Source organism: Leptidea sinapis, chromosome 28 (genome assembly GCF_905404315.1).
Source record: "Leptidea sinapis chromosome 28, ilLepSina1.1, whole genome shotgun sequence".
NCBI classification, from domain to species: Eukaryota; Metazoa; Arthropoda; class Insecta; order Lepidoptera; family Pieridae; genus Leptidea; species Leptidea sinapis.
Genome location: NC_066292.1, coordinates 2,226,686 through 2,249,879, shown reverse-complemented (window position 1 = coordinate 2,249,879; position 23,194 = coordinate 2,226,686). Strand labels below are relative to the sequence as shown.

The 23,194-nt window shown below is 35.3% G+C and overlaps 5 protein-coding genes across 6 annotated transcripts in view; 2 read left to right on the top strand and 3 right to left on the bottom strand.

Moving 5' to 3' along the window:
- Nucleotides 1-2,305: 2,305 nt before the first annotated feature.
- Nucleotides 2,306-4,373, bottom strand: LOC126973160 (protein prenyltransferase alpha subunit repeat-containing protein 1). 2 transcript variants are annotated; one of them, XM_050820370.1, is made up of 4 exons: nucleotides 4,146-4,373; nucleotides 3,872-3,984; nucleotides 3,372-3,766; nucleotides 2,306-3,277 (listed from the first exon to the last, which is right to left on the bottom strand). In XM_050820370.1, exons 2-4 carry the CDS (start codon nucleotides 3,946-3,948, stop codon nucleotides 2,412-2,414), a joined length of 1,338 nt encoding a protein of 445 aa, XP_050676327.1. In that variant the 5' UTR covers nucleotides 3,949-3,984; nucleotides 4,146-4,373; the 3' UTR covers nucleotides 2,306-2,411. The 2 variants fall into 2 exon arrangements, with proteins under 2 accessions (XP_050676327.1, XP_050676326.1); XM_050820369.1 differs by having other exon boundaries at nucleotides 3,872-4,373.
- A 4,703-nt stretch (nucleotides 4,374-9,076) lies between these two features.
- Nucleotides 9,077-10,819, top strand: LOC126973165 (protein kish-A). The gene is made up of 3 exons (XM_050820375.1): nucleotides 9,077-9,288; nucleotides 9,409-9,518; nucleotides 10,657-10,819. The coding sequence occupies exons 1-3, from the start codon at nucleotides 9,286-9,288 to the stop codon at nucleotides 10,760-10,762; spliced, it is 219 nt and encodes a 72-aa protein (XP_050676332.1). The 5' UTR covers nucleotides 9,077-9,285; the 3' UTR covers nucleotides 10,763-10,819.
- Nucleotides 10,820-15,894: 5,075 nt separating this feature from the next.
- Nucleotides 15,895-18,109, bottom strand: LOC126973161 (uncharacterized). Its single transcript, XM_050820371.1, has 2 exons — nucleotides 17,670-18,109; nucleotides 15,895-16,833 (listed from the first exon to the last, which is right to left on the bottom strand). The coding sequence occupies exons 1-2, from the start codon at nucleotides 17,969-17,971 to the stop codon at nucleotides 15,954-15,956; spliced, it is 1,182 nt and encodes a 393-aa protein (XP_050676328.1). The 5' UTR covers nucleotides 17,972-18,109; the 3' UTR covers nucleotides 15,895-15,953.
- Nucleotides 16,832-17,655, top strand: LOC126973163 (uncharacterized). Its single transcript, XM_050820373.1, has one exon. It carries the CDS (start codon nucleotides 16,945-16,947, stop codon nucleotides 17,638-17,640), a length of 696 nt encoding a protein of 231 aa, XP_050676330.1. The 5' UTR covers nucleotides 16,832-16,944; the 3' UTR covers nucleotides 17,641-17,655.
- LOC126973167 (ras GTPase-activating protein 1) overlaps nucleotides 18,106-23,194 on the bottom strand; it is a 28,411-nt gene continuing 23,322 nt past the window's right edge. The window contains exons 16-20 of the mRNA XM_050820376.1: nucleotides 22,720-22,849; nucleotides 21,995-22,149; nucleotides 21,265-21,397; nucleotides 20,391-20,562; nucleotides 18,106-19,379 (exon numbers count right to left, since the gene is read on the bottom strand). Of these exons, the coding sequence (XP_050676333.1) occupies nucleotides 20,411-20,562; nucleotides 21,265-21,397; nucleotides 21,995-22,149; nucleotides 22,720-22,849 (570 nt within the window). The 3' untranslated portion in view covers nucleotides 18,106-19,379; nucleotides 20,391-20,410. The remainder of the gene's footprint in view (nucleotides 19,380-20,390; nucleotides 20,563-21,264; nucleotides 21,398-21,994; nucleotides 22,150-22,719; nucleotides 22,850-23,194) is intronic.

The window sequence follows — 23,194 nt, the reverse complement described above, 5'->3', positions numbered from 1 at the left end:
TATATCCATACCATTTGCCATCTACGAATTAACATAATATTAATTTATAAAGTATTTATTCCTTATAGACTTTTAGAATAATAATATTATTTATTCCTTATAGCAAAGATCAAAATAATTAGTTAAGGGAAGGTAGCTTTTGAATTTCTACTACCAAAAATTTAAATATTAGAAAACCCAGAGGTAATGCACCATATTTAAATATTTTAGTTACATTTGTCAAACAAATCAGCAATTAAGATGAAGCCAAATTAAAACACGTGTTGTAATATGTAAACAATTAATATAAATGTAATAAAGGCACAGAAGGTGTGTACACTTAATTTAAACGATAATATAATTATTCTAAAGACATTGTGAGCATTTTATATCGCTGACAGATTTCAGTGCCTCTTCGATCAGTATGTGGATTTGTTTTACCATCTGAGTGTCTGTGGGTGATAGCTATCATTGAAAGTAAGCCAGCCAAACAATAATTTGAACTGCGTTAACTGAATCCGCTGTCCGTTGAACTACGCGAGAGTTTGAACTAGAGATTCACCAACGTATTAGCTTGGTTCCCAAAAGTTACTATAACTTTTATTAATCATGTGCTAAAATGTAGCAGATAATTTTATTGTATCTACGTATCCCTCATGAATTGGGGATGACATTCATAAATTTCATCATCCAATACTCTACAACTATTTTATGAGCAACTCAGATATATACCAAAGAGTACTAGTACTATCTCAACCCTGGGGGGGGTAAAACCACCCTGGGGGGGGTTCTCACAGATCAAGATAAAAACCCGTCTGTCCACGATATGCCACCAACGAATTTAGTCTCTATTATTCTGTGGAGATCTTACCGATAACCAAATTCTCGATGCGATTATATGGCCCCAAAATGTCTTGGAAAAGATTAAAAATATGATTCCAGTCTAGCAGTTCAGCTCTCGTACATACCATGGAAATGGAAGCAATACTAGGCACAATACTAAATTATATAACAATAATAAACTAAAGCCACACCTGCTGAATACTAGGTACATTCTTTTTATGTATTACCTGTAACCTGCAGTAAAATGCGAGGATTATGTCATCCATCTGTTAATACAACCTGGAGTGCTCCAAGGTTTGGTGATGGGTCCGTCCTGTATACAATCTATACGACGGCTGACGTACCCACTTTAAAAGCAGTCGTGACTGAATCCCATATATATGACACTTCAGTACTCATCTGTAATAAATATCGAATCATAGCACCTACAATATTGCAAGAACCCTGGGATACAATTGGATTAAGGCTGAAGAAGTGAAGAATTAGAACCAGCCCAGCACAGTTTAAAAAGAAGACTCTCTGATACTTGACGGAATTGTAATGCCAAAACACACGACAGTCAAATTTGGCTAAGAGACTCCCTTGGCGGTCATCACATCCAGGCCAAAAAGGAACAAGCCATGAACAGGTTTTCCTACCAGAATAAAGTATTAAAGCTTTTGAGCAATGCATCATAGGTTTGCAATGGAACACTGAAGTATATGAACATCTGAAAATCCCAGTAACAGTAAAGGAAGAAATAGATGCCTTCTGTGGTCTTTAAAAAGTCTTAATTAATATAGAAATCAGCCATCTTATGAATACAAATGAATGCACATTAATCCTAATCAATCTCTTTTGAAACATAACACTGTTATTTAAAATTAAGAGTTGACACATCATAGGATGCACACTCCCAAAATATTAACTTCAAGTGAGATTTAAGATGAGGCTGATTGCAAGAAAAGAAAAAATATATAATATATATTTGTAAGTATTTATTATCCACCCGATATTATTTTACACGAGTTCTTATCTGCGGATATGTTTGGAGCAGCCACATACCAAGATTCACGGAATATCCATTGTCAGATGTTTTCAGTTAAAAGTAGTGTTTTCTCTAGGACCACAGGTAGGAATCCAGTATTTCCATAAAGTTTAAATTTGTAATACATTTATTTTGTTTATGGAAAAGAAATTGCAAATAAGACTACAAGTCACATGATAACATAGATCACTGCTACTGTTTTAGCCCGCTGAAGATATTGTTAAGTGTTATTACCCTAAGCTCCATTAAAGTGATGGGTAAGCTTTTGCTCTTTATTCTTGGCATATTGATGTAAATAATACGTGCAAAATATTTTCTTTAGATACCTACATAAGAGCTTGTCTTCATTTCTGAATTTTTAATAAAAAAAAGATGATAAATTACATATAATATGGTTACATACTTATGATCTTAATGTTCAATATTATGATGACAAACCAAATGATGAAACTAATAATATATTAAAAATTATATTTCTACATTATACAGAGTTTTATACACATCTTAATATATTATTTAATTTGATTACATATAAATTGTGTACACAAAATAACAGTACATTCTACATAACATTATTGAGACCCTCAACAAATTTCATATATTTTTCATGTCTTCCTGCATAATTATCTCCCTCCAATACCCGTTTCTTAATAAATTTTTTTTCATGATTTAGTATCACACTAAAAAGAATGCTTCCATAAATACTGTTGCTGTCATATTGTGATATCTTGGCTTGTTTTTGTCTTTTATCATTTAAACTGCAATATTTACAACTATTCTTCATAAGCATTCCATTATGTCTAACCATTCCAAAGTGATCATATATCACAGCACTCATTTCATGTAAAATGAATCGCCTGTGATACCACAGTGTCTCATGACACTTATAAAACTCTATTAGCTCATTATTCAGAGATAATTCATAACTTAAAACTTCCAGCTTTCTACAAGAGGATACACTATTTACATTGCAGTTACAATTCTTAGCACTATGAGATAGAAGTAAATTCATAAGGTTCTCTTCAGAATAAGAGAGTAAATCCTCTTCTGAAACTTCAACTGTCATATTATTTGGCAAGTTAGTCACCAGCTGTCTGACGAGAAGTTTACGAAGATTAATATCTATGGAACTCTCAAGGGCTTTCCAGAAAGTGTCATTTATATAAGCCAAATTCTTGATACAAAATTGACGATAGTGGAAGCAACTAAAATCAGAAACATGCCTGGATGTCCATTTTTCTGAAAAACAATACTCTTTAATAAATAAGGTGTTATGATTATTTTGTTTGTCTTCACTTCTTAAAAGGTCAAAGAGCCATGATCGGTGACTCCAGCAGTGATAATTATTTGGACTTTTATCTGCCGCAAGTTCACATACTCTGAGCTCTTCATTTATGATATTTTCCAAAAAGTTATCAGCTACACCTTCTGAAATGTTTAATATCTCATAAATAATATAAATCCATGCAATAAGATCACCATTAAATTTTCAAATGATAAAAAGTTAAAAACAAAAAAATACCTTTAAAAAGTATACCTATCAGCCATCTTCTATAAGCAAAAGCATCATTACATTTTGGTTTGCGAGATAAGACTAATCCTGAAAATATCAACTCTGACATTATGTTTAAGTATGATTGCTGCAATAGCATTCTCCTCTTATTCCAGAATGAAGTTAGCTCTGGATTAATAAGTAGAGCAACATTAAGTAACTCTGTCAATCTCTTTGCATCCATTGTAAACACTTTCTGATGTTTCCATTTACCTTTAGAGCAATTATAATCCATAACTTTGGTATGACTATAGAAATAAACATGTTTCACACACCAAGACTCTATACCTAGGCAGTTTTCTAAACAAATAACTGGTGATTTGTTTCTAAAATTTGTATCAACAGGGACAATATCAAAGGCATACCTGAAAGGAATAAACATAATAATTTCAATTAGAATGGTATTGATATATATGAGTTAAATATTATACTTCATCAGCTCTGCAGGAGAAATAGTACTTAATACTTACAGCTGTGATGTTTTCATAAGAGCAACATTTAAATCTTTTATAATTTTTTCCACTAAAGCAGTTTTATCACCATCCATTTTCAGTTTAAGTAACTTGCATTGCACATCAGTTGACTAAAATATTAATATAAAGTATACCTTCCCGTTTATACTTTCACCATTTTATTTACCACCAAATTATTAAGAAGTATCGAGTACGATGTATGATAGAGGTACATAAACTGACGGAATGAAGGGTTAATTGAATAATTATAATATTATTAAAAACTTAGTACCGAAATTTTCTTCAAAATGAATTGCAAGTATTGTAGATGCTTTCAAATGTTTCTAGCACAGCTTTCACTACCTATTCCACTAAGATAAAATAATCATGTGCATATTATTTATCCCAAAAATTATACACGGATTACAAATTTATTTTGTATTTATTGATATTTATCGTAAAATAGTAGATTTCTTTGATATTTATATTTTGTAATTGTAATGACAGCTGAGAGATAAGTAAGCACAACATGACACCTGGCCCGATTCTCGAATGACGTTTGTGCAATGTAGGTACAGTGTGCAAAAAAGTTTTTGATTCTATTTCACTTTCTCGCACGAAAACGAATATTTTAATTTTATAAACGTATTATCACTAATTATGCATGACGTATATTATTAAATTACAAAGATACAATGACGTTCTAAACATAATATGGACATATCATTCGCGGTCTGATAGCGGAACGGCAACCAGTTGGCTTACTATACCTTGTCCTTGGACATAGGCCCCCTCTAGCATTTCACTACTATCTATGTTACAAATATAACGCTGCAGTTAAATTAAATTTGAACAGTGTTATGATAATCAACATTTTCATAAAAAAAATAACTGTTAAGTCTTGTGGGCCCCAGGAAGTTAATACTATCGTTGTGATCATTCATCATTATATTAACCGGAAGACATCCACTGCTGCACAAAGGCCTCCCAAAAGATCTCCACGATGATCGGTCTGCACTACCTTCATCCAACCTATTCCAGCAATCTGCGTCTTCCGGTACGTGGTCGCTATTCGTGAACTTTATTGCCCCAACGAAATCTGTCCGTAATATGTGGCACTTTTACCTTAGCAAAATTCACCTTAATTTGAAAAACAACGGTGATTTATTGTCTCATCCTGTAGGGGTGCAATGTTGGTCTTATTTTAAAGTCAAAGTTGTAGAGTAACTAGTACGTAGGTAACTCAGAAAATATTTAGAAGTGGCCAGTTAAAAACATTGCTAATGAAAAATTTTTTAAATGTCAATTTTAGAACTATTTGGTAACCTAATGTAGTATATTGCTTTCATTTGTCATTTGTTTTTGTGAATTGGCGGTAAATTTAAAACTCTTGTTACACGTGAAAATTAACCAAACGCGAGAAAATTTTCGGTCAATGATTTATTATGACTTTCGTTGTGGGCTCACTCAATAATAAAGCTATGATAGGCTGTGATTAGGATTTCTTAATTAAGCCCATCTCGTGCCAATTTACAATTGGTTTAACGAGTTTAAACGTGGACGTAGTAATCTCAATGATGATCCGCGTGAGGGACGTCCTTTAACAGCTACTACTGAAGATAACGTCAGTGCTGTGTGACGTAGAGGAAGATAAGAGAGTGACCTATCAGCAGATACGGGCAAGCCTAGGCATTGGTATGAGTCAAGTTCAAAAAATATTACACGAACATTTAGGTATCAGGAAGCTTTGTACCAGATGGATTCCCCATACTGTAACCGACGTCCAGAAACACCTTCGCATGGACTGGTGTCGCCAATTGTTTGATAAGTTCATCGGCGGTGACTCAAATGCTGTATTTGACATCGTCACAGGTGATGAAAGCTGGATATATTGCTACGAACCCGAAACCAAAAGGCAATCAGCTCAGTGGGTGTTTCCTTTCGAGGATCGGCCAACTAAGGTAAAGAAAGGAAGAAGTCAAGGAAAAAGATGATTGCCTCATTCTTTGGTCAGAAAGATCATTTCGCGACTGTTGTGCTAGAAGATGCAAGGACAGTTACTGCAGAGTGGTATGTCAATCGCTGTTTGCCTGTTGTCTTGGAAAAAATTCAACAGCAGCGCCCTCGAGGCAGGAACCTTCTTCACCACGACAATGCTTCAGCGCACTCCGCAAAACGGACTGTTGAATATTTGCCTATATGTCGAGATAATGAGTCATATGCCATACAGTCCTGACCTGGCCCCCTGTGACTTTTCTTTATTCCCAAGAACTAAAGATAAAATTCGAGGTACTCGCTTTACGAGCCCTGAAGATGCGGTGAAAGCGCACGAAAATGGCATAGAAGAGACCCCTAAGGAAGAATGGGCCCACTGCTTTTCTCAGTGGTTCATCGAATGCGACGATGTGTAGAGAGAAACGGAGATTACTTTGAAAAATCAATAAAAGCATTGGCAACTTTCTACATTAAGCCGTTTTTCATTACATTTCAAACATTTTCAGTGTTACCTAGGTTCTAAAAAAAGCTGACAAATAACTGTTTTTTTTTAGATTGCTAAAGGGAGAAAGTTTATTTTGTTTTTGCAGCTGCAGACTGGTAGGGTTTTGGAATTGACTATGATTTTCGTCCCTTCCCTATGAGCTTCCTGGCTAGATGGTGCAATGGGGCTCAGGCCGCGCGCATTTGCAGTTGCTTGCTTATTGCGATACCGCTACTGCTTGCTCGTGTTGCTTTGCTGTGTTGCTTGATCCTAGTGTAGCATATAGTCCTGACCTTGTCGTGGTGGGAAGGCTTATGCTAAACGCCTCAGGCTATTTCCAGCCGGGACTTTAGCAACCAACGAGGAGCTCAAACCCAAGCCAAGGTGTGAAGCATCGTGCTGACGGCTGAGTGGCACCGGGGTGTTCTGATAACGGTGTCTCGAACGATCTCTTTGGGGCACCAGGGGTAACCCCATCGTATTCTTCCCCTTGCCCCAGCATGCGGGGCTCTGCCGGGGTGGACCTTCAGTTCCCTAGCTAATCGTGGGTTCTATATGGACAAAAGAAAAATAAAAAAAATCAACAAAATGTGCAGGAATACTCCTGCATCCCTTGCTGCCTCGGCAGTTGATGAAATCTTTACATGAGTATGGAGGTAGTAGATCATCCCCACTCCATCGACAGTTGAGAAGAAGACCGGGCATCCTTGGTCTTCACACCCCTCGACCAACGTCCAGTCTATCGGGAATCTGGAGCAAGCAAAGCCCCTGCCCTGAAGCAGCAAAGCTGTGGAGGGGAGTGGTGCTAAACAACCTTCTACTTCCAACGGTCAGGATGTTGAGAGGACAAACAAAAAGAAGAAATGGGCCTCTAAGTGTGCCTTCACTCTCCCAGTAGCCTTCCCTGCTAGTAGTGGTGGGGACTCTATGACGCTACACTATCGCGACCGAGCGTGTGACCACCCTCGTCCCTGCATAGTTGTAAGGAATAGCATTAATTTCACATGTGTTTCAGAGCTTATGACGAGGGACCTTGCAGCCCTGCAAATCCACTGTGAACTGGAGGGCAGGAAACAAACCCTCATCATTGCTTTAGCAGGAACTGGGGTCTTGCGCTCAAAATCCTTCGTAAATTGTATCTAATGGTGGCTAGGCCCATTATCACATACGGTTGTGTGGTGTGGGCAAATAAGACATCTAACGTAGCGGTGAATCTACGCCTTACAAAACTGCAAAAGCTAGCATGCGTCTGTATCACAGACGCTATGAAATCCTGCTCAACAGAAGCCATGGAGGTGATATTAGATCTTCCACCTCTGCATATAGCAGTCACAACTGCTGCCAGAATGGCTATAATCAGAATAAAATACAGCGGGATTAGAACGGATATAGATGCAAGCCAACATGACCTAAAACTACTGGCAAAGTCCTCGCACACCTTGTTTGTGCCACAAGACAAAATTCCCCCAATATTTTGCTTTGAGCGGAATTTCAGGATAAATATCAGCAACAACGAAGACTACTGTAACACCACGGTAAGCCTAGATAGTCATGCCATAAAGTGGTACACGGATGGCTCCAGGACTCAAACCGGTACCGGTATTTTCGGCCCAGCAATCAATTATCATGAAGCCTTAGGTAAAGCAGCAACTATATTCCAGGCGGAAGTATATGCACTAGACAGGTGCTTACAAATGAACCTCGACAGGAATTACCAGTCAAGGTACATTGCCATAATGTCAGATAGCCAAGCAGCTCTCAAGGCACGGACATCCTACACAATTACTTCACGGTTAGTGTGGGAATGCAGAAGAAAACTGGATATCCTCTGCCAATGAAATAAAGTTACCCTGGCTTGGATACCGGGGCACAAAGGAATAGCAGGTAATGAGAAAGCTGACCAGCTAGCTAAGGATGGTGCGTCATCCCCCTTCATAGGCCCTGAACCCTTTTGTGGAGCCGGTGAATCTCTTATCCGCATAGTCCTGAGGAAGCAAGAACTGCTGGAGGCAGCCAGCTACTGATCCTCGTTACCAGGCCATCGGCAAGCTAAGCTGCTCCTAGGCAACTATCAACGTATGCGTGCCAAAAAATGCATAGGTTTGGATAGGACACAACTAAGAGCCCTCACGGGGTTCCTATCCGGCCATTGCAAGCTGAATGGGCACCTAACCAGAATGGGTTTCAGTGAATCAAACCTGTGCAGATTCTGCTGCGAAGCCACTGAAGATCCCATACACATTCTTCTGGAATGCGAAGCCATTGCCAGAATCAGGCTGGGGTGTCTTAAAACACCTTCACTCAAAGCAGAGGACGTGCCCTGCATGGACCCTATGAGGATCCTACGCCTTCTAAAAGTAATAGGTCTCGAGGATATAATTTAAATCTCGGTACAGTAACACGTATCCTAGTTAGTAGCCTCGATTCTCCACCTTAACTTTTAAGTTTGAGAGCAGGCGCGCTAGCGCAAGAAGGGGGCACAATAGATCCAAGGATTTAAGTGCATTGAAATCCCCAAATCATAATAATAATAAATGATTTTCGTCGATGAAATAGTTAGTAGTAATAGTTACTACTCCAAAAGTTTTATTACTATATGCCGGGACACATTATATACTAATTGATCAGACATTTCTTACTTTACTGCCCTAGGTATGTTTAATGTAACCTACTAATTCTCTAATCGGGCGTTGACACTTGACAGTAGTTCAGTCACAATGAAAAATTTAATCTAATTCTAATCAATGAACGTAGTGTTTCAATTCTCTTTGATTCTAATCATATCATAACAAACATGTAAAACGATTATTATATTATTTACAATACTTATCCAATTCCAGACTTTTTAAAATACTTTATGTGCTTACCTAAATTATTATTTATAAATAAAAACTTCGTATTAGGATCGAGCATATGGTTGGTTAATTTTAAACTAAGTAATTAAAAGTTTAAAATGGTAAGTTTATTATTATTAGAAACAAGAAGGCCGGAATGGCTTTTCATCAAATGACTGACAAAGCTTTCCCGGAAATATAATTTGAATTTGTGAAAGGTTAACAATTTTTCTTCATTTCAGAGTGCAATATTCAACTTTCAAAGTCTTTTGTCTGTAATTTTGCTGCTAATTTGCACATGTGCATACTTAAGATCTTTTTTTCCCAGCATTATGGACAGAAAAAAAACAGGGTAAGTGAAAAACTAACTATTGCTCTATTAGACTAAAGTTCACATGTAGTTTAATTCCCATGTTAGTACTACTTTCAGTCATGTATAGATTTCAACTGTTGATATATTGTCATATTTTATTGTCTTCTAATACCAGAGGAACTGCAAGAGTGTTCCCTGCCTTTAGCCTTAAAGGTGACTGGTGCGTGGACTGTTGGTCACTAAGTGTACGGACACTTATAAGATATATTTTTTTGATTATTAATCTGTTAAAATAACATCAGTTTTAATAAATTTGTTATAAATTAAAGAACTATAATTCTTTTACAAATTTTAAATAACATAACTGTAAAAAAAAAATTGTAGGCACACACATACACACATTCTCTTTTTATGCCAGTATCATTTATCTTTTATTGTGGCTCTGATGGTTCACCTATATCATCATCATCAACAAAAAGATGTCCACTGCTGGACAAAGGCCTCCCCCAAAGATTTTCACCACACTCAGTCTCGGTCTGATGATCTTGGCCAGATTGTCGGTCCATCTTGAGGGGGGATATCTTGTTCACCTATATATCAGAGTTCAATTATCATGCATAGAATACTTAACACAATTATTTATTTCATTAGCATCCTGCATCATAAACAATAACAAACTGATCTTATGTTTTGTATATTATATATTTATTTATGTATGTATATTTGACTTGTTTTTGATAAATTTGAATTTTGTTGTTGATAACAGTTAACATGTACAGTTTTATTTATTAAAAATGTTGGGGAACAAACTTGGAGTAAGGTCTTGACATATTTAAAGAATATATTGCTGAAAATAATTTAATTGCATAATGATTTGTTATCTTAATACAGCTACTAGATAAAATTACAATGTAATATTTTGATTGTTTTTTGTTATAAATTAATTATTACAGGATACACACTTTACATTATATATTTAAAATAGGTGTATTTAACTATTAATTCTACTAATAAATATTATATTTAATATTTGGAACAGGAAAGTATGTTATGAGGTCCAATATGGCAATACAAGTGAACCTTCAAGCATTAGCAAATTGAAATGCAGTTAGTATTTATATTCATTCTAAATTTTTAATCAATTAATGTTCTAATTGTGGTTTTCTCATTTTTCTAGGTTACTTGGAACATTCTGGAAGTGTGCAAGAATTGGTGAGAGAAAATCACCTTATGTCGCCATTTCTTGTGTGATAATGGCCTTTACATTATTATTCTTAACATAAATTCATGTAAAGGTATATCTGTAATATAAAATAAGAAATAAAACAATATATATTTTAGATTTTTTTTTTTATTGGGATACCTAGCACTGATAAAAATTTAATAGAAAACAGTACATACTAAGAATACAAAAGGTTACAGAACAGTTCGAATCTATAGTCTAATAATGATTACATTTTAACCTATAAATGCAAATAAATATAGGGTTCATAATGTCCATTATTTTCAATTTTGTTGTAACTTACAAGTCAGCCTTTTATTGAATGTCAATGAGTGCTTATTATCCTTAATTTCTAGTTTTTCACATTAATATTAGAATGGAAGATCTCAACTATTGCATCAAATAATTGGTGAGAGGTTCTCACACACTCGGGTTACACACTACATTTTTAACATTTGCATAGTGTATCATAAATATGAATAAAAATTAATAAAAGTGTGTTTCAGATGTTAAGGTAATACTTTTCATTAACATTGTTATGCTTTTGTGATAATTGAAGTAGTATGTGCAATACTCCTGTATTATTTATTTTGCAGACAAAAATCAATTTCAAAAATTTTTTTTGTAAAATTTTTGTAACTATGGGTTTTATTATACCTGAAATAAATACCTTTTATTTATTTATTATTTTATTTCAGCCGAAACATGTCCACAGCTGGACAAAGGCCTCCCCCAAAGGTTGCCATGACTATCAGTCCTGTGCTGCCCTCAACCAACCTATTCCGGCATAATTATTACTACCATATTGAGTGGGTACTTAAACTTGTCTAGACATTTATATACTGATACGGAGAGTATGGCAATATTGATAATATCAAGGTATGCTTTATTACATTGTGGAAGAAAATTGCCATTCATAACATTTAGATTAGATGGGTATCTTAAAAATAATGTAAACACCTTTCTTAAGGCTGGCAGCACTTCTCATAGAATACTATTGGTGGTCCAAAATTTATCTTGTATTGGGACCAATAATGTGTGTAACCAAAGTGTACTCCTCTGTCTGTCCTGTCTTCGTCGTAAAATAACAAACAGCGGCGCAGTCGATGCGCGGCACCCCGCAGCGTCCCTACTGCATCTGTGACTATAGGCACAAGCATATTGGGCTGTCATTGAATGAATTGCAACCATTGCTTATTTTAGCATCTCTCAAACTGTAGCCTACAATGAAACACTGCCATTATCGTATAAGGTAAATAAAAAAGCAGTATGCCTCCCAAAAATGTAGAACATTGACCAATTATTTGCCCCTGTCATTAATACTTTCATATTACGCTCACTCAAAGGCATGTTGTTATTGGAAGTAACCAAACATCAATCTACAAAATAGATTATGTTCCGTGACTGGAATACATGATATTGCATTTGAAATTGGTCTTTAACAATAACTAAAAAAAAAAAAAACAGTAATTATATCAGACAAATATCGCCAGTTTCATGATTGCAAACAATTCTAATCAAATCGGATAACATTTCCATCAATAGTCTAAACTCTAGTGCTTCATATAATTTAACGTTTCTATTATTAATAATTGGAGCGTAAATCAGTCTAGACATTGTCCTATCATAAGCTAACACAGTACAGCGACACATACACCTATAAGCTAATGCTAAACAATTAACAATGAAAAACTATATCTCAAGTCATATATTATGTAATTTATTACTAGTTGACTGCATTGCTGCTCTACAATTGTCTATGATTACACCAGTGTCTTGTTTTATAAATGGAAAAGCCATTTCCATTTTATAATGAAAACTAATCATGAGCGCTAATCGACTCAATTACAGGTTCTTGTTACGAATACAAAAGTACTACACGATGATAAAAGAGGAACAAAATTACTATATAAAAAACCTATATTTTTTTTAATTTTATTGTTGTCTATTAAATACTTGCAATCCTATTAATATTATAAATGTGAAAGTTTGTATGTCTGGATGTATGTTTGTACTTATTTAATGCAAAAACTACTGTATGGATTTTGATGAAACTTTACAATAATATAGCTTACACACCAGAATAACTCATAGGCTATTATTTATAAAACTATCGAGTGAATTATACTTTATATGGCAAAACAACCTTTGCCGGGGCAGCTAGTATTTCAATAAATTACTAAATTGATGGTTTAGATGGGTTACCGTCTAATAAGCCAGATCTTAAAGATAGAAATATTAAACAGATAAAGTTAGTCAGACATTATCAAACGATTAATTTCCTTAAGTATAGGTGTAATCATAGCCTTACAATATTTTATATGTATGAAACCAAGCGTGATTTAAAATTACCACTTTAAATCATAATGAACATTTTTTTAGAAATTTACGCCATGAATTTTTTAGTCAATGAAAAAATATAGAAATATTTTATAGAATAATATTAAACATAATTGAATTGTACTCTGGCAACATACAGTGTTGCCTACATGTAAATATTAATAAAAATTCTATTTCGTAATATGTTGTACTATTTGTTTCTTTCAATAAACATAATAAGACACAAATAATTGTTTAAAAAAAATGTATTAAAGCCAATATTTTTTATATTAAAAAATACATAGAAGATTCTATCATTTTACATTTATCAAAGTAATCAGTATTTTTAAATGCTCACAGGGGGAATGTCTTTAAGTATTCTAGATTTCTAGATTTTTCAATAGTTTGCATATTCAAAATATTTAATTTGCATATAATCAAATATTTAATTAAAGATAAAATTGTATATTATGAATACAGGCGTAATACAGAATATGGCACTTCACATATTTTTTATTGAGCATAGAGAGAATTCACGAATATTCGTGACTCTTTTTATTACGCACCTAATAAGGAATCAAAATAATATAAATTCGATAAAGCAATAATTTAAAATATATAGACTGTCACATATTATAACGAAAAAAGTTCGTATTTAACGCTGTGTGTGTGAAATATATAATGTAACTTAGGCCAGATATTTTATCAGATATAGGTTTATAAAACTCAATATTATCTTTTAACAGTTGGCGAACTCGTGCAACATCGTGTGATGGCACAATAATATTTACAAATAAGACAACCCAATCAGATAGTCCATATAGCTTATGTTGAGCGGTAAGAAACGCCCATAACAGTGAATAACGAAACATGCAGTAGCCTTAATGGTTGGAAGTCGAGAGCATACGGATATGGACCTCTATTACTCATATATCCTGGCCAAACAAAAACATCGCTTCGTAAATATTGCAAGAAGCCCCTCTAACAGAATGGTGACAAAGTAAACATGCAAGTAAATAGGGAATGCAGCTCCATTAGCATCCAAGAGCTTGCTGCAAACTGATTAGTCTACACGAGGCCAAATAAGCAAATTTATAAATATAAGTAATATGCAACTGTCCACTGTCGTTTAAACAATCACATATTTACCATAGGTATGACAGACAGACCTTTATGCAGGCAAAACATACATGCATACGGCAGATTCTGTGGCACGGGCCGGTAATATAAATCGAAACGCATAGATCTAATCAAGAAGGTTCCTCAAAAGTGCGATTTTCAAGAAGTTTCTGCCACGAACAATCTGTTGAATGAGCTTTTCATTTCTTTAAAAGGGCGTATAAACCTTCAAGGCCACAAACACTTATGTGATTCCTCTGGTGTTGCAAAGGAAAGTGGACAGCGGTGATCACTTACTCCTCTGTCATAAACATGAAGAGTTGAAGTGTGTTAATAGCTCAGCCAAATTACTGCCCACAACACTAATATAATATGATCAAGCAGTAGCGCTTCACAAACCGACCTATCACGCCATCTGTGTTTCTTATTGTGGACAAATATGGACTGCATCAAGTGCCTATAAGATACGGCTTGATTTACAAATTTAAATACAATAGGATAGATTTTGGCATTATTATTTATTTAGAGCGAAAATTTCATCAGCCCAAACCAAAAAATATTTACTATTGTACCAATTGAAGAAAAAATACTCTTTTGGTCTTTTTAGCATGGACATATATTCGGCGCGGCCCAAAATTTTGCACGTTATGGTTGCCTATTGAATTAATAGCTTTATATTTTTAAGGTCTCCCAGAAGTTGTTTGTCACTGTCTGCCTTATGGTGTGTGAAAGAGATAACCGATACTTAAATCATGCGTTCAAATATCAAATAACTGCAATCGGGGGCTTTAAATATCCCCGAAACAATATTATAAATAATGAAAATAAATACAATTACTAATATGACGAAATAATACGATTCTATCAAGTTAAATGATATCACAGAGTATAATTGTGATTATGAGATTTAAGTGACACTAATTCAAAAACATAAACGTTACAAATTTTCATGACAATTAATTTGTTATTAAATAAGATATTATAATCAATATACATTAGAGACACACAAACTCGTTCGTAACACAACAAAAAAAGGCGTCAATACCTACTTTGGTTTATACATAGCAAACTACGTACATACACTTACAATATACTAGCTGTATAGACTAACACAGCGTGAGAGAGAGAGAAGACCATCTCTAACGAAGATCCAGCAAGATAGAAAAGGAAAGCGAAAGAATATCTTATTTCCGGTATGCAACTGTACCTACTCAATAACTCTAGTTTTTACGTATTAATTAACATTTACTGGTGTAAGTCGTTAAAAAAAATAGAAGCCCGCTGAGTTTGTTACGCCCGTTCTTCTCAGATCTGAGAGCCTGTCCAGATGAAGCGTTTTACGCGCGAGTTCACTCGCGCGTTGACACTCGCGCGTAACCGAGGTACTAGAGCTACGTACATCCCGTCCAGATGCCTACGCGCGTTTCCTCACTCGCGCGTAAAACGCGTGCAATGAGCGGGACTCTCGACTCGCGCGTCCCATGCGCGAGCGCCGCGCGAGTCGAGGTACTCGGGGGCCTGTGCTGCGTCCAGTACTACGCGCGTGTCCGTGGCGAGTGGACGTATTTGGTTCAAAATGGAGCGTGATAACTTTGACACGGAACTTTTTATCGACGAAATTGAGAAAAGGGTAGCTCTATGGGACATGGAATCATCAGATTATTCTAATAGAACCATTAAACGTAGGAACTGGGAAGAAATAGTGGAAATTTTTTGTGAAGTTGGTGATTCCGAAGAGAAAAAAAAAACTTTAGGTAAGTAAATAATACTTTATTAAATAATATTATTATTTGCATAGATTTTACATTGTTAAACTATATCATTTTATCTTGCCAAGGGAGTTTGTCTTCGTTTACAAAATAATCAGCAAATCTATCTCTTATATTCAATGATCTCGCATTAGGCCTCACTGCCTCATTGTTCAAATTATTCAGAGATGTTTCGTAGAGAGTGTGATCATACCTATAGCCATCCCTTAACCTTACGTAGTTATGGAGAACACAACAAGCCTTAATTATGTTTATTGCAAATTCTATATCCACATTCAACGGTCTATGAAATATTCTCCATTTATTTACCAAGATGCCAAAGCAACATTCAATGTAACGCCGGGCCCTGGATAAGCGATAGTTGAAAATTTTTTTTTTGGTTGTTAGAGATCTACCGCAGTAAGGGCGCATTATATTTTCAGACAGACTAAACGCCTCATCTCCTACTATGACATGAGGTAAGGGGGTTGCATCTGTTTGCGATATTGGCTTTGGATCTGGAATATCTAAAGTTTTCTCGACAAGTTTTTTATATAAAATAGAGTCTTTAAAAATTGTGGAGTCATTACTTTTTCCATATGCGCCTATGTCCACTGCAATAAAACAATAATTTGCATCACATACGGCCAACAAAACAGTTGAAAAATAACTCTTATAGTTATAGTAAAGAGACCCAGAATCGTTAGGTTTTATAATACGGATATGCTTGCCGTCAATGGCACCGATGCAGTTTGGAAAATTTGTGTATTTTTGAAATTGTTTCGAAATTTCTTTCCATTTAGCTTTCGTTGGTTGTCTCATTACTATGTTTAGCAGTTTGTTCCACATGATGTAACAGGTTTTCTGTACTATTTCGATAACTGTAGACTTTCCTAATCTGTAGGCATAATGCAGATCCGCAAAATAACATCCTGTGGCCAAATATCTGAAAAGAAAGTAAAATAATTATTATTATTTTATTTCGATCTTTTTATTATTTACAGGTACTTTATTGCAGAAGAAGTGGAAAGGGTTGCGTGATGGCTTTGTGAGAGAAATGAAGAAGAAGAAAACCACACCGTCTGGATCAGGAGCCTCCGGCAAAGCCAAATATATTTATTTTGAACGTTTGATGTTTCTCGAAAGATCGACACGGAATAAAATAACTGAGAGCAACATCAACACCGCGTGTGTTGCAACTGAAGAACAGGAGTTTTCTGGCGATGGGGAAGATGTGATGAGACCTCCACGTAGTCAGGCAAAAAAGAAGAAAAAACTAAATGCGGCTGACGAAGAATTCCTCTCAATCATAAAAACAAATTTAGCATCTGGGAATCAGCCACAGGCAACAAACCAAATAGAGTCAGATGATGACAAACTATTTTGTTTGTCCTTACACAAAGAGCTTCTTAAAGTACCAGAGGAAAACAGACTTCAAACAAAAATTGAATTAATGAAAGTACTTCAAGCTCAACAAGCTCTGTGTCTTAGACCTGCAGCAGCTCGTTCCGACTACCAACCTTCGACACAATATCATTACCAAACAGGAATGACACAACGTGGACAGAGAGATTATTTTGGAGAAACAGGATATACCACAACAGACCCTTCAACATCTTCGTTTCCACCTGAAACCTTTTCGACTTACAATCGAGGTTATTGCACTGCGTCACGACCACCAACGACGTCTAGCTACAAACACCCTTCACCGGCATCTACACAAGATTCCAATGAATCTGAATTAATTACTTAAGGTATTACTAAAGCAATAAAAAATATTACCTCAAAGTAATCACGAGTTTTTCTTCTGCAGAAACAGTATCCCGTACCATATAATTTTGACATGGAGACAAATCTTCTTTGATAATTTCTAGTAAATTATCAAACGATGCTATTGACATCCGAAAGTAGTTGAAAAACTTTTCACTATGTTCTCTGAGTTTTGGGTATAAAGTTATAAACATACTATGCGTCATTCTATCACGTAGAATGGGATGTACGTTAAATCGTCGACTTTCTCTTTGTTTACGACGTCTCCATCGACGGTATGCAAGCCACAACACAACCGCTGTATCCGAGTCCATGTTTATAACTGCTCAAATCCGTCTCCAACACATGCGCGCGAGAACGCGCGTGATACGCCGCATCTGGACGCAATACAAATCAAAACGCGCGAGTGAACTCGCGCGTAAAACGCTTCATCTGGACAGGCTCTGAGACATACCTTTTCGAATGGGTGGTAGTTTTTGACTTTCACTTAGTGATTTTATATCCCATTTTGAATAAAAATATTTGAATTGAGGCATTACTTTCAAGCACTTGACGTTTGAGTATTTTTGTTGCGTCACTATTGTTGCTGTTTTTTGACAAGACGTAAACACTTAGCCACGGTTGGCGTTAGAAAGTATTATTTATATTAAACTAGCTCAAACAGACATTGACAAATTAAAATGGTTCTCTTCTTCTTCACAGTCGTTCCCTCATTGCTGAGGATCGTGACTCCGCTTAAGTTCGTCTACAGCTTTCCTCCATCTGTTTCGGTCTGTAGCATGGTGGAGTGCGATGCTAATGGGTTGTTTAGTCTGCTCGGATATTTGGTCAGACCAGCGTCGTGGGCTCCGGCCTCTTGGTCTTTTCCCCTCAATTTTCCCGGTTTTTCAAAATTGTTCTAAGTCTTTGTTTATACCCCGACTTTAATGTCACGAACGAACTTGTGCGAGCCTTAATGCAAAAGCTTCCTAACCTTCTGTTGCGTATAAAAATGTAATATTTTACCATTTAATATCAATTTAAAGAAACGACATGAATAATTATAACGCACACGTAATTTATTTGATTAACTGAACTTATTTAAATAATAGTTATATAATAATTGACATGAGGTATAGCCATGTCAGGGGTATATATACCTATAATTAATTTACTGCCTGGGTACCACAATGGCAAAAATACAAATATAAAGAAAATGTTTCAATTCCGAATCCAACTAAATTTCTAAGTATCTATGTATTAAATAATTTAATTCGGAAACACCCAATAAAAATAATAACATATTTAAGCAAAACTTCCTAAAGCAATCGCTAACAATAAATACGACTTAGATACTAGAGAGCTTATACTTAATAATATAATATGTAGGCAGTGAAATAAAATGTATAAAAAGTAAGTACTTAAAAAAAATATGGTTAATTTAAGCATTTTTTATATCAATTAGTTTTCTCGTGTGAATGCTTAATATTATTATTGGTTTATAAACTGGCCAAAAAATTCGTGAACATTTTACACTAAATGTGGAAAACATTGTGATTTTTGTATATTTGTATTGTACAAACATAAAAAAAAATATTTCCAAAGACAATATAAAATTCAAACATTTTGTTTGTGTATAATATTATGAAACATAAGCTAAAGCTAACAATGACTACATGTAATACAAGTCTCCTATTTTAGACTTCTCTATTTGCTACGCTGCTCTCGAATTACGTTTTTACCCTGCGGAAAAAAAAGTAGGATATTTAAAATCAGAATCCATGCTAAAATTTTGAAGCAACATCCTCTTTACGCTGAATAACTGTCTACTAAACAATTTGCTGTTTTAAAGTAATATCCCTCAGTTTCTGGGATTAATTATACAAATTAAATTTGAAACAAAATTTATGAACGATGCCGGACTCGAACACGCGACCTCTTGGGTTCCGAGCGCTCTTTCCAACTGAGCCAACCGTTCGAGTTACATATGGTTCGTAAATCTTGGTATGTCTAGTTCTACTCTCAAGTTGTGGCTCGATCTACAAGATCTACTTTCCGGTTGTTAACCTGGTCAACCCCAATAATTGCTTATAATTAGGAAATTGACTTCAGATTGCACTCGTTCAAATCTAAACGTTATTTTTAAGTGATATTCCTCATTTCTGGGGATAAATATAGAAATTTAATTTGTACCAAAATTTATAGACGATACAGGAATCAAACTCGCGCCTCTCCGGTTCCGTCCGAGCGCTCTTATCGGCCGAGCCAAGGGTCCGAGTAACACTTCAACCGTTAAAACCTGATATCTATGTCAGTATATTATTACTCTTCTATATGGCGGCCACACTGGCAATATAGTCAACTAAAGAATTTTTTTCCAAACATTCATATGTAAATATTATTTTGTTTCGGTCTGAAGGGCGCCGTAGCTAGTGAAATTACTGGGCAAATGAGACTTAACATCTTATGTCTCAAGGTGACGAGCGCAATTGTAATGCCGCTCACAATTTTTGGTTTTTTCAATAATCCTGAGCGGTACTGCATTGTAATGGGCACGGCGTATCAATTATCATCATCTCAACGACCTGCTCGTCTCGTCCCTTATTTTCTTAATTTTGTAGACAGTGAATGTGTTAAGCTATGCTTACACTCATCTCAATTTTATATAAGTAAAGTCTAAGCAAAGTCTTAGTACGCTCAATAGATATCAGTCTAACAAAGTAAGACGCTGGTGGTTATTGCAAGAGGCGTTACCTGTACTATGACGACGTATCCTATCTTATCATCTCGAGGTACTTGTGCTTGTGTTTCGTGATAATCTCGGTGACCGTCACCAGTTTTCTGATGGCCGGCTGAGTTTTTGCCAAGTTCTGTAGTTCACTCAGGTGAGACACGCAGATGTGATGAATCGTCGCCAGTTCTTTTGCTGTACAAATTACAATCACCATTGTTCAAGTATAATATCAATTCTAGAGCTAATTTAATATATGTATATCGATATTAATTTTTTATTATTATATATATATATATATATATATATATATATATATACTTTAAAAGACTTTATGCAACTATTTATTTATTTATTTATAGGACAACCAGTAGTTGTTACATTCTAATACGCTTAAAATATATCAAATATTAACAAATTATGAGTTGAATGTACAACAAATTAAGGTGTCACAACATGCACAGTCTTTGCTTCCGTGACACCAAGAAAACAATTATATTTTAAACCAAAATTATAAAATCAAGATACGAATTTGAAAAGAAGAAAAAAAAGAAGAAGAAGAATATTGGTCATATTTACATACAATCTCGTAATATATTTTTTAAAAGCAGGTAAAGAATCTTTAAAAATATCTACTTCACCACAGATGGAGTTATAAGTTCTTGATAGACGTGGTATGGGAGAAAATTGCTTGTTAGTTTTGGCAAATGGCTGATGGAACAGGCCAGCTCCGACTACAATTTCATTATCTCATTTAAAAAAAAAACAATTAAAATAACCCGAGCAATATGCAATTCATTTTGCTTTAAAAGTCAGTTTAAGGTACACAGTAACATATATATGGTTTATGAATAACTATAAGAATTTGTAAAAAAATTGTTTTCATTAGCTCCTTACCAATATCGTAATTGTTATTAGAGTTGACTTGCACACTTCCAGGATCCTGCACCGAGCTGAGCTGATCCAGAAACACCACCATCCGTTCCTTGTTCTTCAGAATGAATGGGTTTACCACCTCCATATACGGCTCCTGAATACACAGTTTTAAACCATTACTTAACTGTTAAGGTAATATAAATATCGCATCTTTGGATAATTTATACATCTAGAATCTAGATAGAGTGTCTTGCTGCTAGACAACGATGAAAATAGGCCAGGTTTATTAGTGTTCATGCATTGCTCAAAATAGAGGCTTCCTGTCTGCTCACGTTGCCATATGGCAACGGCATGAGACCACAGTTTAGTACGCTGTTATAAAGTTAGCACACAAGACATGAATATAAATCGTATGAGAGAAATTCAAATTCATATTATTTTCTCTCACCATCACAAAGTATAAATAGTTTATAGTTTATTAATTTATTTATTATATTTATTTAGATATGGTTTTAATTGTGAGAGACCAGTGTTTGAAATAGGTACTCCTACAAGTCACCGGGGCCCCAGAGCACATGATTGTAATGATGGAAAGAAGATGAAAAAATAAATATATTATAATATTAAAACTTAATTAAATAAAGAAAACTTAGATAAAGAAAGTAATTGACGTTATTGTGGATGATGGATGTGTGTGTGTGTGTGTGTAATCACTCGGTGTATGTGTTGTATGTTGTCGTTATGAATGTACCTTAGCTCCAAACTCGACGAGGTTGGCGAGGTTCTGCAGACACTTGGCGACCATCAGCAGGGAGCGCTGCGCGTGCGGAGGTGGCGCGGTGCTCACCAGACCCCAGGCGCGGGGCTCCACGAGCGCCGGGCAGATGAGCCGTAGGAATATAAAACCTGCGTGTAATAACAGTAATACTAATATATCTTACTTGACACATACACAAAACATTGCATAGGTACAAAAATATTAAAAAGAAACTGAACAATTATAACTATAACTTACGTAGAACATATTTTACAAAGAATAAATAAGTAAAGTTTGCAAAAAACATAGCAGCCGTGCGGCAGTGTGTGTCAAAAGGGATGCTACTCAGGTTACCTGTGACAATTGGTCTCAGCACTGATTTTCAGTGATATATGTGAAGTGTGAATAAGACCCTCTATAAATAACAGTTATCTGAAATAAATTATCATTATATAACAAAGAAAAGACAATACAGTGCAAGTATATTTAATACACTACTCTGTGTACACGTACAGTTAATTAAAAATCGGGTTTCAAGTCCTATAGAGCCTGTAATTTTTAGTCCACACCCGTCGAGTTAGTAAAGTTCACACACAGTCCTAATTTCTTCACAGATGTATTTTGAATTAACTAAAAAATAATATTATTCAATCATTACGCCTAAGTTTTACGTAAGTAAAGTCGATCCCAGCCTGAGAGAGTAGTAAGTGTGCACGTACCGGAGACCACTCTGGTCCTCACGAATCTCTCGTTGGGCCACTTGGCGACGGCGGCGCGCTGCAGGCAGCCGCACAGGAAGCGCACGGGGCGCGGGCACGACTCGGGCGACGTGAATATGGACAACGTTATCTGCAACGTGCACCAACACATCACTACTGCACGTGGAGTGACTGCGGCTACCACGCTTCACTAGCGTATTTATAATTGACTAGCTTTTACCCGCGACTACGTCCGGGTATTATTACTTTGGGCAGCATTTTTTATATTTTAACATACTTACTTTGCAAATAATACACATAGAAACTGCTGTGGTTAATACATTTTTATAAACTATCAACTATAGAACCCCACATAGATCTAAGTTTCAAAAACGCTAGAACAAAATAAATAATTATTTATTTTTTATCAAGTGCCTAATTCATGGTGTCATATTCGATAATGATGTCTTCCATATACACTTCAAACCCTCAAATT

Excerpts from the sequence above, each read along its gene's own strand:
- LOC126973163 (XM_050820373.1), top strand. The coding sequence starts at position 16,945 with ATGAAGAAGAAGAAAACCACACCGTCTGGATCAGGAGCCTCCGGCAAA.
- LOC126973165 (XM_050820375.1), top strand. Across the intron at positions 9,519-10,656 it reads ATGGACAGAAAAAAAACAGG|GTTACTTGGAACATTCTGGA; the intron begins GTAAGTGAAAAA and ends TCATTTTTCTAG.
- LOC126973160 (XM_050820369.1), bottom strand. The coding sequence starts at position 3,948 with ATGGATGGTGATAAAACTGCTTTAGTGGAAAAAATTATAAAAGATTTA. Across the intron at positions 3,767-3,871 it reads CTTATGAAAACATCACAGCT|GTATGCCTTTGATATTGTCC; the intron begins GTAAGTATTAAG and ends TATTCCTTTCAG. Across the intron at positions 3,278-3,371 it reads GATAGGTATACTTTTTAAAG|AAGGTGTAGCTGATAACTTT; the intron begins GTATTTTTTTGT and ends TAAACATTTCAG.
- LOC126973161 (XM_050820371.1), bottom strand. The coding sequence starts at position 17,971 with ATGGACTCGGATACAGCGGTTGTGTTGTGGCTTGCATACCGTCGATGG. Across the intron at positions 16,834-17,669 it reads AAACTCGTGATTACTTTGAG|ATATTTGGCCACAGGATGTT; the intron begins GTAATATTTTTT and ends CTTTCTTTTCAG.